At 43.4% G+C, this 16,775-nt stretch overlaps 1 protein-coding gene across 1 annotated transcript in view; it reads left to right on the plus strand.

Moving 5' to 3' along the window:
* The window catches only part of RYR3 (ryanodine receptor 3), a 253,363-nt gene that overhangs the window by 46,108 nt on the left and 190,480 nt on the right, over nucleotides 1-16,775 (plus strand). The window contains exon 2 of the mRNA XM_049825231.1: nucleotides 2,947-3,066. Coding sequence (XP_049681188.1) covers nucleotides 2,947-3,066 — 120 coding nt within the window. The remainder of the gene's footprint in view (nucleotides 1-2,946; nucleotides 3,067-16,775) is intronic.

Consider the following 16,775-nt stretch of genomic DNA (forward strand, 5'->3'; position numbering starts at 1 on the left):
CCACTGCTCGTCACATGAGTCTCTGCATCTCATTGGGCGTGCAGGCTTCTCCTTGTCATACTAAAAAAGGTATATTGAAGTAAGCGGATGAAATTCTGTGTAAGAGAAGTGAAGATCAAGGTTAAATGGTTCTGGCACTGTGTGAATTTTAAAACTAAGGGAAGAAGAAGATGAGTTTACCAGGAAAAAAGTTGTAGAATACCAGAATTCGTGTGAGAGAAGATTCAAGAAAACAAGATACTACTGAGACATGGTCTGCAATTTCATTATAGGATAGCAACTCCATAAAACTCCTTTTTATTAGCATTTTAAAGCCAGAAAAGCAATTTCAGACCTCAGCGAGAATGATCTTACTTAAATAAATACACTGTAATACTGAGTCATCTTAACAGCGAGTCATTGTCTTATTTGCAGATTATATAGGTTCCTCTGATTCCTTATTTGCAGATTATACAGATTCCACTAATTCTTTATGCTCAGTCCACCTGCACCTGAATGATAAACTCTTTAAAACTCTGCTCCAAAACATTCTGAAATACACTATTATTGCCACTTTCTAGAAACTGTTAGAGTTGTTCATCCTGTGTAGCAAATACATAGTTTGTTAAATGTTGTAGCACAAATGAAAAAGTACACTGGAAATTTAGGGCAGTAATGTGAAACATTGATGTTGAATGCTGCATAAAGTCCGTACATAAGACATTATCAGTGTATTTTGGGGTTACGGCATTTAATGATTGATAGGCTTTGTGATGCCAGTGTAAATTCTAAAAAAAAAAAATATTATTTTTTGAATTCTAGAAAATCAAAATATTCATTTCATTATGCTAGAAACTCTTGCCCTTTTATGCATTTGGATTTAAAAAGAAAATAGTTCATTTATTTGAGTAATTCTAATTTTAAGTAAGCTTTTATGTATGTTGTTTGAAGGCATAATTTTATTTTTTAGAAAACTATGACTTACAATAGATACTATGTATATGCCTCTGTGGAATGATGCATACTTTTATGTAGTAGGGAGAACAAAACCATTTCAGCTATACATAAGTAATCTAATGTAATCCACTGATAAATGCAAGTTAAGTGGCAAATCTCAATTTAATTCTAAGTCTTGATATTTATGAATTCATGGTTTAGTAATTTATTCTTTTTAAATCTCTGAAATATGCATGTTCAAGATTGATACAGGAACTAGATAATGAAAAATGTTTTAAATATCTTAATATTTCTTGTACATGTTTTGTTTTTTTTCCCCGAATGGAAATGCTTCTGATGCCAATTTTTAAATATTCATGAGCAGAGGGATGTAGTAATGAGTGCTTAATTGTATTGTTTATATTTTGCAACTTAACTACAGTGAAGATTAAAAAGCAGAAATGTTTTTACTAATGAGTTCAAAAGCTAAGAATTTCAGAGAGCTTTTTACAGAAACGGAAGCAGAAGCAGTGGGGGGGTGGGGGTGGGAAGAATTTATTTAGCATTAATTAGCTAATTCTGTCTACCTCCCACTTAACTATACATCTTAGAATTGTTTATAAAAATTTCTTGAATTCCCATTCTGTACTGTTAAAAATGCTATTGATTGTTACGCAAAGCTAGATAAGGAAAAGGCTGTCTGTGACTGCTGATTAGTCTGAAATATAATAGCTGTCCATTTTAGCAGTAGTAAGTAGGCAGTGAAGTGTCAGCTAAAAGAAAGCCACGTAACTTGCACACACTTGCAAAATCACACAGGTGAAAAACCTGCTTTTGAATTCCCATTTTAAAGGGTGTGTCACTTAATTCCTTTGGTGAAAATCACTTTGTCGCTCCCAGCTTTTGTTTCAAGTGCCAATAGCTGTGCTACTGTCATAGTATTGCAGTTGCATAAGGGGACTGGAAAAAGCAGTGCTGCTTTTAGAACATAATTGTTCAAGTGATCTCTGAGTTCAGTACAGGCGGCTGTTGTGTATTTGCTGTGACAGTAATAACTAAGACCAGTATAACTTCATAGCTGGATGAGACACTGATATATCGTATTGCTCTTATCAGCTTCCACCCTCTTAAAAACTTCTAAGGCAGTGTCTTTTGGTGAACAGTTATATACCTGTATAAAAATAGGTTATGCTACGTGCTAGTCTGCAAGTGGTGTTTTTCTTGGTTAGTGGACAAGTTTGGGAAAATAAAATGATTTTTAATTCTGTATACAACTTTGACACAGTTGAACACTAAAAGTAATCTGTTTTGGCTCTCATATCAGCTTTAGTATCAAATGTGAAGAGGTGAATAAGGGCTTGGCATTTTATAAGCAAGTGTGTCTTTGGCATTGCATTATGTAACAATTTATAAAAGAGCTTTTAGAATAATTAGGATAACTAAACAATAGGGCTGTTTCATGTCATTTTTCCAGACTGTTCTTGTTCTTGGAATATGTCTTTTGAGGAGGAAGTTCTTATGACTTAATTGAACTGTCACTTGAAAAAATGCCTCTTGGATCTTTGATTGTATTCAGAGGTTTCTAAATTAAGACCTTAAATGTTAAGATAGTGCATTCAGAGGACTTGTGTTGAGGGCTTACTGTGCTAACAAAATGAATTTGTTTATATTTAGGGTACTGTTGTTTGCAAAATCACAGCAACAGGTTTTTACTATAGGCATTAAACACGTTTTACTGAGTAAAACCAAGTAACACTGTACTTAGAGTTTTTTGTGGCACCATAGCAAGCCACCACTAAAGCAAGAGAAGGACACAACCCTTGTGAAAGCCCTGGAGACAGTATGTACTCTTTGTCACTTTGATACTGTTTACATACACATCAAAAGAATCTCTGCATATGTACATGATATCAATTATAGAAGTATAATGTGTTCATGTTCAACAGATTCTGTTCTAGGATTTCTTAGCGTTATAGTGTGTATGTAACTTCCAAATATTTACTTTTTTCCTCATACCTTGTTTTGTGACAGGATGACGAAGTAGTACTTCAGTGTGTTGCCAGTATTCACAAAGAACAAAGGAAGTTTTGCTTGGCAGCTGAGGGACTTGGGAATCGTCTGTGCTTTTTGGAACCAACATCAGAAGCTAAAGTAAGAAGTTGATACTATCAGCTGGTCTAACTGATCAGTGAATGTTAACCTACTTATTGTCCACAAATACATTTGAATTACGGTTTCTTTAATGTGATGCTAGATGCATCTTTTGTATGCTTTTCTTTTTATGACTGCAACATGAGATTTTGTAGAGATTCTAAATATACTTTGAGGCATACTTGTCAATAGTCAAAAGCCACTATTCTTTATCTAAAATAATTTCTGCAACTGAAATACTTGGTATTTTCAAGATTAAGTCTCCGGACTGTTACTAAGACTCAAGTTCAACAAAAAACTTATTCCTATTACTGCTGTAGGTTCAAATATCTTGATATACTGGATTGATAATTTTAAAAGTGTTGTCACCTGTTGGGTACCGGTGTGAAGTGTTGCTTCTGTGTTGATTAATCAGAAAGTTGAGAGTACAGGGAACAGAATTATTAAGTAATTGAAAATTTTTAAAAACAACAAGTGGCAAATGGAAAAAAGAAGCTAGAGAGCTGTGAAGAAAAATAAAAGAAAATAGAGTAGTAAGGGGAGATTGAGAGGAGAAAGTAGAGAAGAGATGAAACTTTAGACCTGTGCTAGAGCAGAATGTTAAGAATAAATGCAAATGGAGGAGGACCTCCTCCATCTTTTCTTTGTTCTTATTACATCATTCTATTTTTCTTTGTTTTGTGTCTTTATTTCTTTTCTCCCTGATAATTTATTTCTCCTCCTGATTTTTTTTTTATTTTTTTTTTTACTGGGGTCTTTGTTTCTTTTCTCTTGAAATGTTGCCATGTGGTCCTATTTTTAGTCTAGGTATTATGACTATGTTACATCCACAGTGTTTGTTTATGCAGTATGAGAGGTCCTTTTTCATTTCTAAAGTGAAAAATTATGCTGCTTCTAAATTTGCATTTCTTTGCATTCCAAGAGTTCAGTCAGGTAATTTCTCTGGTATACTTTACAAATCACCAGTAATCTTTTCACATGCGTAAGTAAAAGCAGTTAGTTTCCACGTAAGTATTTTGAACTATTGTCTTAAAACTTAAACAATGATTGGGAATTTTTTGTGTGGTGGGTTGACCTTGGCTGGACAGCAGGTGCCCACCAAAGCTGCTCTGTCACTCCCCTCCTCAGCTGGACAGGGGAGAGAAAATATAACAAAAAGGCTTGTGGGTTGAGATAAGAACAGGGAGAGATCATTCACCAGTTAGCGTCACAGGCAAAAACCAGACTCAACTTGGGAAAATTAATTTAATTTATTACCAATCAAATCAGAGTAGGGTAATGAGAAATAAACCCAAATCTTAAAACACATTCCCCCCACCCCTCCCTTCTTCTCGGGCTTAACTTTACTCCCGATTTTTCTCTACCTCCTCCAGTGGCGCAGGGGGACGGGGAATGGGGGTTGCAATCAGTTCATCACACGTTGTCTCTGCCCCTCCTTCCTCCTCAGGGGGAGGATTCCTCACACTCCTCCCCTGCTCCAGCGTGGGGTCCCTCCCACGGGAGACAGTCCTCCACGAACTTCTCCAATGTGGGTCCTTCCCACAGGCTGCAGTTCTTCACTAACTGCTCCAGTGTGGGTCCCTTCCACAGGCTGCAGTCCTTCAGGAGCACACTGCTCCAGCGTGGGTCCCCCACGGGGTCACAGGTCCTGCCAGAAAACCTGCTCCTGCTCCAGTGTGGGCTCCTCTCTCCACAGATCCGCAGGTCCTGCCAGGAGCCTGCTCCAGCGCGGGGTTCCCACAGGGTCACAGCCATCTTTGGAAACCCACCTGCTCCGGCGTGGGGTCCTCCACGGGCTGCAGGTGGAGATCTGCTCCACCGTGGACCTCCCTGGGCTGCAGGGGGACAGCCTGCTTCTCCAGGGTCTTCACCATGGGCTTCAGGGGAATCTCTGCTCCCGCATCTGGAGCATCTCCTCCCCCTCCTTCTTCACTGACCTGAGGGTCTGCAGGGTTGTTTCTCTTACATGTTCTCACTGTTCTTTCTGGCTGCCGTTTCTGTGTGCCCCATGACTTTTTTCCCCTCCTTTAAATATGTTATCCCAGAGGTGCTACCACTATCACTGATGGGCTTGGCCTTGGCCAGTGGTGGGTCCTTCTTAGAGCCGGCTGGCATTGGCTCTGGCGGACACAGGGGAAGCTTCCAGCAGCTTCTCACTGAAGCCAACCCTGTAACTGTCCCCCCAGCTACCAAAACCTTGCCATACAAACCCAATACAATTACTCCAAGGTTTTGTTTACCTGTCTGGTTTGTTGGGAAGTAGAGACTGCTTAATGTTGTGTAGATTTTTATGTTTATAGCAATAAAATATTCTAAATAAGTCTTTCCAGACTTTACTAACAAATATGAGACGCAAAATCTAACCTAGTTTCATTTGTAATTCATTTAACTGAAAAATGACATTATCTTTCTGTGTCTGGTTATGAGACGCCTTGAATGTAACATATTAAAGAGTAAACTTCCAATTACGATCTGTGTGCGCATGTATGCATGTATATAGATGCTACATACACACATGCACACATACTTATATATGTATAGTATGAGTTTATATAACAATGTTGTGTGTGTGTGTGTGTGTATATGTACACAGATGCAATTAATACCTTGTAGTGGAGATGAGTGATGACAAGTATGACAGTTTGTTGTTCCTGTAGCAGTTAATGAAATTATGAACTACTTGCCATTTACAAATTGAGTTGTGTAAGAAAGATGCAAGAGTTCACTTTACCTTAATAATATATGTAACAACTCTCTCTTTCTCTCTCTCTCATGCAATTTCAATGTCAAGTCTTTTGCCTAAAAGTCTTTTCCAAAATGTGTTTCAAAACACACACAGAAAAATAATTGTAGTCTATAGTTGAGACCAAAGGGTGGGAACTCCAAGACTGTACTTGATTAGCTTGCTATAAGGACTTCACTTCAGCAAGTTTAGAAAGCTCTGAATTGTGTCATTCCCCTTTCCACCACCTTAAAACTCATAATTATCAAGAATTTTATTCCCTCCTGTCACACTGATTTTAAAGAAGAAAAAGGAGTGTATATCCACTTTAAAGCTTATTCATAGCCATCATCTATATCATACATCACAGAATACTGAATCATTGAAGTTGGAAAGGACCTGTGGAGATCATAAGCTGCAACCCCTCTGCTCAGATTAGGTTCAGCCAGACCAGATTGCTCAGGACAGTGATGTGCGGAAAACAGACTCCACAGTCAGTGAGATTGTAAAGTAGGTATGTTCATTCAGTGCTGGGCAGCACGGCGGGTAGTCCCACCAAAGTCGTGCACGCCCGACTTGGCAGTTCACCTCAAGTTTATACAGTCAGGTATTACATATTCACAATACGCCTATACATATGCATGACCTATATGCCATAATAAGCAAGAGGGAACGATTAGCTTTCCTGTGGGGTATGAGCCCACCCCTCTTCATTATATGATCCTTCTAAATCTGTAATGAGCTTTTGATCTTCCTTAGTGTATTCTGGCTTACCTTCTAGGGAAATCTGCCTATCAGGGATTAAGGCCCCTTCTGTTTTTACCTTTGTTTTGGCCACTTGTTTTGCCTCTCTGTCCACCAGCTCATTTTCTTTTTCCAAATCTGAGCTCACTTTCTGGTGTGCCTTAATATGCATAATTGCTACTTCCTTAGGGAGCTGGACAGCTTCCAGTAACTTCAGAATTTCTTCTGCATGTTTGATATTTTTCCCTTGAGAACTCAATAGTCCTCTCTCCTTCCAAATTGCTCCATGTGCGTGTACAACTGCAAAGGCATATTTTGAGTCTGTATAAATGTTCACAACTTTGCCCTGGGCCAATTCCAGGGCACGGGTTAGAGCAATTATTTCTGCCTTCTGTGCGGAGGTGTTCATGGGCAAAGCCCCTGATTCTGTTACCTCTTGGCTGGTGGTGATAGCGTATCCCGCATGTCGATTACCATTTAGGACGTAACTGCTTCTGTCTGTGAACCAAGTTTCCCCGTTTTCCATGGGGCTGTCTTTCAGGTCTGGGCAACTGGCGTATGTTGCTTCGATGGTTTCCAAACAGTCATGATGTACTGTTTCTCCTGTGTTCCCGCTGAGAAAAGAAGCTGGGTTGACAACGTTAATGACTACAATCTCCACGTCATCCTGCTCTACCAATATAGCTTGATATCTCAGGAATCTTTGTGGAGAGAGCCAGTGTCCGCCTTTTGCTTCCAGTACTGCTGATACTGTGCGAGACACCAGAACAGTAATTTTCTGGCCCAGAGTAAACTTTCGGGCTTCCTGTATATTCAGTATCACGGCCACAACTGCCTGCCGGCATCCAGGCCAACCTTTTGCAGTCGTGTCTAACTGCTTAGAGAGGTAGGCAACTGCCCGTCGATATGGGCCCAGGTTTTGTGCTAATATTCCCAGGGCAATGCCCTGCTTCTCGTGGGAGTAAAGAAGAAATGGCTTACTCATATCTGGAAGTCCTAAGACTGGGGCCGACATCAAAGCCTTTTTCAGTAGCTCAAAGGCTCGTTCAGTCTCCTTATTCCACTCAAGGTGTTTCTGCTCAGTGGCTGTCAATGCATACAGTGGTTTAACAAGCAATCCATAATTATAGATCCACAATCGGCACCACCCTGTCATTCCCAGAAAAGTTCATAACTCTTTCACTGTCTGAGGTCTCAGAGTTTGACGTATTGCCTCTTTACAGGCCTGTCCCAAAGTTCTCTGTCCCGCACTAATTTCATAGCCCAAATAATTCACTTTGCGTTGCATTACCTGTGCCTTTTTCTTGGTGTCGTGGTTTCAGCCCAGCCGGTAACAAAGGACCACGCAGCTGCTCGCTCACTCCTCCGCCCCCCTCCAGTGGGATGGGGAGGAGACGGAGGAGAGAAAAGAAAAAGAAACTGGAACCTCGAGGGTTGAGATAAAGGCAGTTTACTGGGACAAACACAAAGAAATTACAACAACAACAACGGCACTAATGAAAAAGTATACAAAAAGAGTGATGCACAGTGCAACTGCTCACCACCCGGGACCCGATGCTCCGCCACTTCCTCCACCGAAAACAGAGAGCACCCCCCGGCCTGCTCCCCATTTATATACTGAGCATGGTGTCACATGGTATGGAATAGCTCCTTGGCTAGTTCAGGTGAGCTGCCCCAGCTATGCCCCCACCTCCCAGGTTCCTGTAAAAATTAACTCTATCCCAGCTGAACCCAGGACATTATCCACCCCTTATTCTATACCATCTACATCATGCCCAGATCTTACATTTTTCTAATCAACCACTACTACTTTCCTTGTCATATATAAGTATATGGACTCCCCCCCTGACCTCGCACACACACACACACATGGTGTTCCTTTAGCCTATGGGCTATCCCTCTAATGTGTCCATTGATTTTGGAGCTCTATCTGTTGTAACAGTTCTTCAGGATATGAGAGAGATGGTGTGAGGTGTTGGGTTGTTGTACGCTGCCTCTGGAACTTGTGGCTAGTACATTTGGTGCAACTCATGCCCTTGGTCTACAGGTCGAGGATGTTGATCTTGAGGAAATTGCTGGGTGCCAGTTCAAGTTCTATCGCTGTTGTACTTGGCTCAGTTTCAAAAGTCCATCCTGTAGTCATTTGGATAATTCTCACAATAATACCCTTGATATGGCATATAGACACTATAGATACAATGACATGCATTGGCAGGTTATTTAGCAGTTAAATATTATAGAGCCCAATTCACTGGCTGTTCTCTTTCAGCAATGTCTAACGCTAGCTGGATGGCTTTCACCTCTGCAAACTGACTTGATTCACCTTCTCCTTCAGCAGTTTCTGCAACTAGTCGTGTAGGACTCCATACAGCAGCCTTCCACCTCCGATGTTTTCTCACAATGCGACAGGACCCATCAGTGAACAGGGCATATTGCCTCTCATTTTCTGGCAGTTTATTATACAGTGGGGCCTCTTGAGCCCGTGTCACCTCCTCCTCTGGCGACATTCTAAAATCTTTGCCTTCTGGCCAGTCCGTGATCATTTCTAACATTCCTGGGCGACTGGGGTTTCCTATGTGAGCCCGCTGTGTGATCAGTGCAATCCACTTACTCCACGCGGCGTTAGTTGCGTGATGTGTAGAGGAGACCCTCCCTTTGAATATCCAGCCCGGCACTGGCAGTCGGGGTGCTAAGAGGAGCTGTGTCTCAGTACCAACCACTTCTGAGGCAGCTCGAACTCCTTCATATGCTGCCAAGATCTCTTTTTCAGTTGGAGTATAGCGAGCCTCGGATCCTCGATATCCCTGACTCCAAAACCCCAGAGGTCGGCCTCGGGTCTCCCCAGGTGCTTTCTGCCAAACGCTCTAGGTAGGGCCATTCTCCCCAGCTGCAGTGTAGAGCATATTTTTAATATCTTGTCCTGTCTGGACTGGTCCAAGAGCTACTGCGTGAACAATCTCCTGCTTAATCTGTTCAAAGGCTTGTCGTTGCTCAGGCCCCCATTTAAAATCGTTCTTCTTCCGAGTAACTTGGTAGAGAGGGCTTACAATTTGACTGTAATTTGGAATATGCATTCTCCAAAAACCCACAACACCTAAGAAAGCCTGTGTTTCCTTTTTATTAGTCGGTGAGGACATAGCTGCTATTTTGATGACGTCCACAGGGATCTGACGACGCCCATCTTGCCATTTTACTCCTAAGAACTGGATCTCCTCTGCAGGTCCCTTGACCTTACTTTCTTTCATGGTAAAACCAGCCTTCAAAAGGATTTGGATTATTTTCTTCCCTTTTCTCAAAAACTTCTTTTGCCGTGTTGCCCCATACGATGATGTCATCAATATATTGCAGGTTCTCTGGAGCTTCACCTTTTTCTAGTGCAGCCTGGATCAGTCCATGGCAAATGGTGGGGTTGTGTTTCCACCCCTGGGGCAGTCGATTCCAGGTGTACTGGACGCCCCTCCAAGTGAAAGCAAACTGAGGCCTGCACTCCGTTGCCAAAGGAATGGAGAAAAATGCATTAGCAATGTCAATTGTGGCATACCACTTAGCTGCCTTTGATTCCAGTTCATATTGAAGCTCTAACATATCTGGTACAGCAGCGCTCAGCGGTGGCATGACTTCATTCAGCCCACGATAATCTACTGTTAGTCTCCATTCCCCATCAGATTTCCGCACGGGCCATATGGGACTGTTAAAGGGTGAGTGAGTCTTGCTGATCACTCCTTGGCTTTCCAATTGGCAAATCAGCTTATGGATGGGGATCAGGGAGTCTCGGTTGGTGTGATATTGCCGCCGGTGCACTGTCGTGGTAGCAATTGGCACCTGTAGCAACCCCACAACCGAAGGATCTTGGGAGAGACCCGGCAGGGTAGACAGCTTTTCAATCTCCTCCATCTCCAATGCAGCTATACCAAAGGCCCAACGGTACCCTTTTGGGTCCTTGAAATACCCCCTCCTGAGATAATCTATACCAAGGATGCACGGGGCCTCTGGGCCAGTCGCAATGGGGCGTTTATGCCACTCATTCCCGGTTAGACTCATTTCAGCTTCCAATACAGTTAGCTCTTGGGATCCCCCTGTCACACCAGAGATACAGATGGGTTCTGCCCCTTTATAACTTGATGGCATTAGGGTACATTGTGCACCAGTGTCCACTAGAGCCTTATATTCCTGTGGGTCTGATGTGCCAGTCCATCGAATCCACACTGTCCAGTAGACTCGGTTGTCCCTCTCCTCCACCTGGCTGGAGGCAGGGCCTCTCTAATCCTGGTTAGAATATCCGTTACTCACTTTCTGCACATGTGAATCAGAAGTCCCTTCAAGGGGATCAGAAATGAGATCAGCCCATCTACTGCGTCTGGGGGACTGCTCACGGGAAACTGGAGCAGCAGTTTTCCAAGAAGAATTCTCTTTTCTGGTTGCTTTTTCTCGCAACTCCTGTACCTGTGCATCCAAGACTGAGGTAGGTTTTCCATCCCACTTCCTCATGTCCTCTCCATGGTCACGCCGGTAAAACCACAGGTTAGCCCGTTGAGTGTACTTTTTCTCCTCTCTTTTGGGTAGAGGAACGCTTACTCCCAATAACTGCGATGTGGGCCTGTACAGGTGAGGAGGAGGACAGATCTACTTTGAATTGCTGGAATTCTCGGGACAGCTCCTCTACAGCTGAGACACAGGCCCGTAGGGAGGAAGAGAGACTTCCCTTGTATTGCCGGAGTTGGACAGCCAATTCATCCACTGTTTGTCCATAGCCTTCTCTCCAGGACATCACTGTCAATGAGTTGGCATAGGTTGGTGGTGCACTTCGTAGAAACTTCCGCCACATGGGTTGTGTGCATTGGACCTCATCTGGATCTGTGGGTGACTGCGCATTTTCTGGATCATTATAAATCACCTCCAGCACGGCTAATTCTCTCAGGTACTGGATACCTCTCTCCATGGTGGTCCACTTGCCTTGGTGACATGTAACTTCATCCCTGAAGGGGTATCTTTCCTTTACACCTAACAGAAGTCGCCTCCAGAGACTGAGGACTTGTGTTTTTCTCCCAATCGCCTTGTCGATGCCCCCTTCCCTAGACAGAGATCCCAACTGCTTAGCTTCTTTACCCTCTAATTCCACACTACTAGCCCCACTATCCCAGCATCGGAGCAGCCAGGTAACAATGTGCTCACCTGGGTGGTGGCTAAAATCTTTTCGCATGTCACGCAACTCACTCATGGATAGGGATCGGGTAATTATTTCAGGTTCTGCCTCTTCCTCCTGTTCTCATGATGACCCTGGTTCATCTTCATCTCTCACTAAGCGAACTGATTTCTTTGTGTGTTTCTTTTTCTGTACAGGGGCGACTGATACTGGCACAGGTTGGTTCTCTGGTTTAGCTGCAGTGTCTGTCACCGGGGTAGGGGTAGTCATGGTACCTGTTGTTGTGGTAGGGGCAGCCATGGTGCTTGTTGTCGGGCTAGGGGCAGCCAAGGTGTCTGTTCTCAGGGTTTGGGTAGCCACGGTGCATGTTGTCCTGTTTTCCATCTTTTCCCCTTTTTCCCCCTGAGGGTGCTGCATAATATCAAGCAGTGTTTGGTAGATACTGGCCAGGGCCCAGCACAGTGCAGCGAGTTGTACGTCTTTGGAATAGCCACAGCATTTTTCTTTCAAATATTCTACCACTTCATGAGGGTTCTGTAGTTGTTTGGGAGTGAACTTCCAAGCCACTGGAGGTGAGAAGTTCTCTAGATACCTGCCCATATCCTCCCACATGCCGTGCCACCCATGAATATCCAGCTTTGGGGCAGATCTCTGGGTGGTCCTCTTAAAGACCCTTTCTGTAGCCCTAAACAAGACCTGAAAAATATTCAGGAGGCATAGCACTAACAGCACACTGGCTTGCGCATCCCAAGGATATTCAAAATTCTCAAAAGCTGTTGTAATTAGTCGGAAGGAGAAAGGGGAGGCGAACGGACGGGGGGGAGTATCCCCCCCTAACTTCCCCATGGATGGGGTGTAATTACCAATAAAATCCGACAGAAGGTGCCCAAAGTATGGAAATGATATCACTGCCTCATACAGATACCAGCTTAACCTCATGACCAGTGATGTAATCATTTCACAAGTCGACATTGCCCAGTACAGCAAAATGATAATCCCAATCACTCTCCCAGAGATGAGATACGCAACTACAGGCAATACGTAGAGCATATAAGAGCTTACAAAATGCCACCATGTAAACAAATGAAACAACATTGTGACTAACATCTATTTATCTAAGAAATGCATTTGGCAAATTTGTTTCAACATGCTCTGGCCAGATCTGTCGTTATCTCAACCCTTCTGCCCCATGTTGGGCACCAAAAAGGACTGTCGTGGTTTCAGCCCAGCCGGTAACAAAGGACCACGCAGCTGCTCGCTCACTCCTCCGCCCCCCTCCAGTGGGATGGGGAGGAGACGGAGGAGAGAAAAGAAAAAGAAACTGGAACCTCGAGGGTTGAGATAAAGGCAGTTTACTGGGACAAACACAAAGAAATTACAACAACAACAACGGCACTAATGAAAAAGTATACAAAAAGAGTGATGCACAGTGCAACTGCTCACCACCTGGGACCCGATGCTCCGCCACTTCCTCCACCGAAAACAGAGAGCACCCCCTGGCCTGCTCCCCATTTATATACTGAGCATGATGTCACATGGTATGGAATAGCTCCTTGGCTAGTTCAGGTGAGCTGCCCCAGCTATGCCCCCACCTCCCAGGTTCCTGTAAAAATTAACTCTATCCCAGCTGAACCCAAGACACTTTGATACCCGGTACCCCTGGAGTCCCAGGAAATTCAACAGACTCACCGCCCATGTCATACAATCTTTCTCTGTTTTGGTGACGATCAGGATATCATCCTGCATACTGCAACAGCTTCCCCTCCTCAGACGGGGCTTCCCAGGATTCTAAGTCTTTTGCAAGCTGATTGCCAAAAATGGTAGGACTATTCTTAAATCCTTGTGGCAACACCGTCCAAGTGAGCTGGGTCTCTCGACTGCTCTTGGGGTTTTCCCATTCAAATGCAAATAACTTGTGGCTGGCTTCATGGAGAGGGAGGCAAAAGAAAGCATCCTTCAAATCTAAAACAGTAAACCAAGTCAATTCAGGTGTTAGTACAGTTAACAGGGTATATGGGTTTGCCACTACCGGATAAAGATCTTCAGTTATCTTATTCACCGCCCGTAAGTCTTGGACCACCTGATATGACCCATCGGGCTTCCGAACAGGTAATATAGGGGTATTGAATTCAGACTCACACTCTTTTAATAATCCCAACTGCAAAAATTTTTCCATCACTGGCCGTATTCCTTCTCTGTCTTCCTTCTTTAGGGGATATTGTTTAATTCTTACTGGCTTTTGGCCTTCCTTGATCCTGACTTCAACAGGTGGAGCACTTTTCGCTCTTCCAGGTGCATCGGTAGCCCATATCCACGGGTACACTTGGTTTAAGATGTCCTCGTTAATGCTTCCTTCTAGGGGGAGACTGATTAAGGTTAGGCTCAATATTTGAATGTATTGCTGATCTTTTACCTCCAGAGTAATTTCTCCCTTTTCAAATGCAATTTTTGCTCCCAATTGTTCCAACAAGTCCCTTCCCAAAAGTGCCTTTGGGGAGTTGGGCATATATAAAAATTTATGAATGCCCCACTGTTTTCCTAATTTATATTCTAAACGTTTACAAAAATATGCCTTTTCACTTTGGCCAGTCGCTCCTTTCACCATGACATAATCATTTCCCAGGGGCATCAAAGCCTGATTCAGAACCAAGTATGTTACTCCTGTATCTACCAAAAATTCTACCTCTTGTTGCATTTTCCTTAGCTTAATTATAACCAGTAGATCCGCTAGGGTAGATTCCCCAGGTTCCCATCAGCCTCCCTTCACAGGGGCTACCGTTCTTCCTGTTTGAGCCCTCTGACTCTCCTTGTTCCTTGGGCATTCCCTTTTCCAATGACCGAATTTCTTACACAAAGCGCCTTGATCCTTGCCCAGTCGGGGCAAGTCTCGTCTAGGCCCTCTTCCTCTTTCTTCCTGAATAACAGCCATTAATTTCCTTTGCCTTTGCCTATATCCTTCTTCTCTGTTACTAAATACCCTCCATGCTTCATCCAACAATATTTCTAAATTCCCACTCTCTGTAGGGCATAATTTCTGAAGTTTGCGCCTTATATCCCCTGTAAGACTGACCCAAAACCAGGGAGACTAATTGTTGTATTCCTACGTCTGACCCAGGATCCAGCGGTGTGCTGCGGTGCATTACATCCCTCAGTCAATCCAGGAATTTGTATGGAGACTTGGAAGGACTCTGTTTAACTGCATATAAAGCTGACCAATTTATAGTTTTGGGTTTCACTCTCTCCATTCCTTTTATAATCCACTCCTGATACCCCTGCAATCTTTCCATATGTGCAGATCTATTAACATCCCACTTTGGGTCTTGGAGAGGGAAATATTCCTTAATGTCCCCTCCTGTAATCTTATAATGATCTTCAGCAAGGTTCCCTGCTGTTTTTAAAATCAGCTGTTTCTCTGTCTCAGTCATATATTCCAATAATAACTATATCCTTCCAGTCAGGGTTATGCTGTTTCACAATAAATTGGAAATGCTTAGCTACACTTATCGTATCTCTCCTATAATCTTTTGCAACCTTTTTCCATTCTCCTAGGTCAGCAGTAGAGAAGGGTACTTTGATTAACATCATCCCACCGTCTGGCCCCACTGCCTCTTGGAGAGGTACTTGTAAAGCTGTTGAGGTAATTTTCTTCATAGTACGGGAAGATACAGGGCTGCTCGGGGGGGTCAGAGTTCTATCCGAGTCTGCATCCTGTTCCTGTGGTCGAGGGGGAGGCTTAAACAAATCAGTTAGATCTTGTTCTGGTACCTGATGAATTTTATTTGCCTTTGTACATCTTTGTCCAATACTACATGCCGAACAACACCGCCTCAGTTCATCTCTAAGCTCCTTGTTGTTCTCTCGCTCAAGTGCAAGCACCATGGGCTCCTGTGGGGGTACCATTCCACAGTCCCTTTGCCACTCCGGATGATTTTGGAGGGTGAAAAACGTGTCTGCATATGAAACCTCATCCCATTTTCCTTCTCTTCTTAAAAACAGCATTAGTTGTAATAGAGTATTATAATCTAGTGACCCGTTAAGTGGCCACTTAGCATCACTTTCTAACTTACACAACGGCCACTATTGATTGCAGTATTTAATAAGGTTCTTTTTACTTTCCATACCTCCGGTCCCAACAATATCTTTCCAGTGGGCAATTACACAACCGAGAGGACTTTTCCTCAATATTCCTCCTTGATTGTTTCCCATTTTATAACTCCTCCTAATGATTCTTAAGTTTAATCTTGGCTTCTCCTTTTAATAAGCTTCCGTGCAAATTGTTTCTTACACTTCTTTTACAGTCTTCCCCAGTTTTCCTCCCACACGTCCCAAATTTCTGGAATTAAATTTTCCTTTACACACCAATCTCACTATTTCGGATTCTTAGTGAGCTCTTTCCCAATCATAAAAGTGTGGAATTTGGAGAAAATATTCAAGGCAGTCTGGTTTCCGTCTGCTAGATGTACAGTACCAGCTTCTCCCACAAGATTTACACTTCAACAAAACCCAAGCCGGATGCTAATTATTATATAGTCCAGTTGCAAGCCCACATACAAAGCAAGGAATCACCCCTATTAATATGTAAAGACATTCACACATTTCAACATATCATTTCCACACACCCACACAAAATCTTTAACATAAATTTCCAAACATTCACATCATACAAGCATCGGTGCAGTTGACAACCTTCAGCAGCTGCAAAAATAAACCAAGTGCAATTGTGAGGGGGTCCACTTACCCCATAAACCAAGTGCAATTGCGAGGGGGTGCGCTTACCCTTCTCCTGCCTCTTATATGCCAGTCAGCGACAGGTCCGTCCTGGCTTCCGATACTGGGATGCAGCGACCACCCCGGATTTGTTTGATCTACCCCCAACATCGCTAGCGGCCGCTCTGTCGGTCAGCAAATCCCCCCATACAGGGTACCCTCCTCCCATACGGGGACTACGCTGCACGCCAGACGTCTCTGTGCGATTTACCAGCTGCCCCGGCCTGTACTTTTACAGGGTCCCCTTGTAAAACATACTGTTTGGTCTGTGGCTTCAGGAGGTTGTTGTCTGCTCCTGCAGTGAGCAGCTGGCAGTGGGGGCTCCTCCGAGGA

Source organism: Accipiter gentilis, chromosome 22, assembly GCF_929443795.1.
Source record: "Accipiter gentilis chromosome 22, bAccGen1.1, whole genome shotgun sequence".
NCBI lineage: Eukaryota > Metazoa > Chordata > Aves > Accipitriformes > Accipitridae > Astur > Astur gentilis.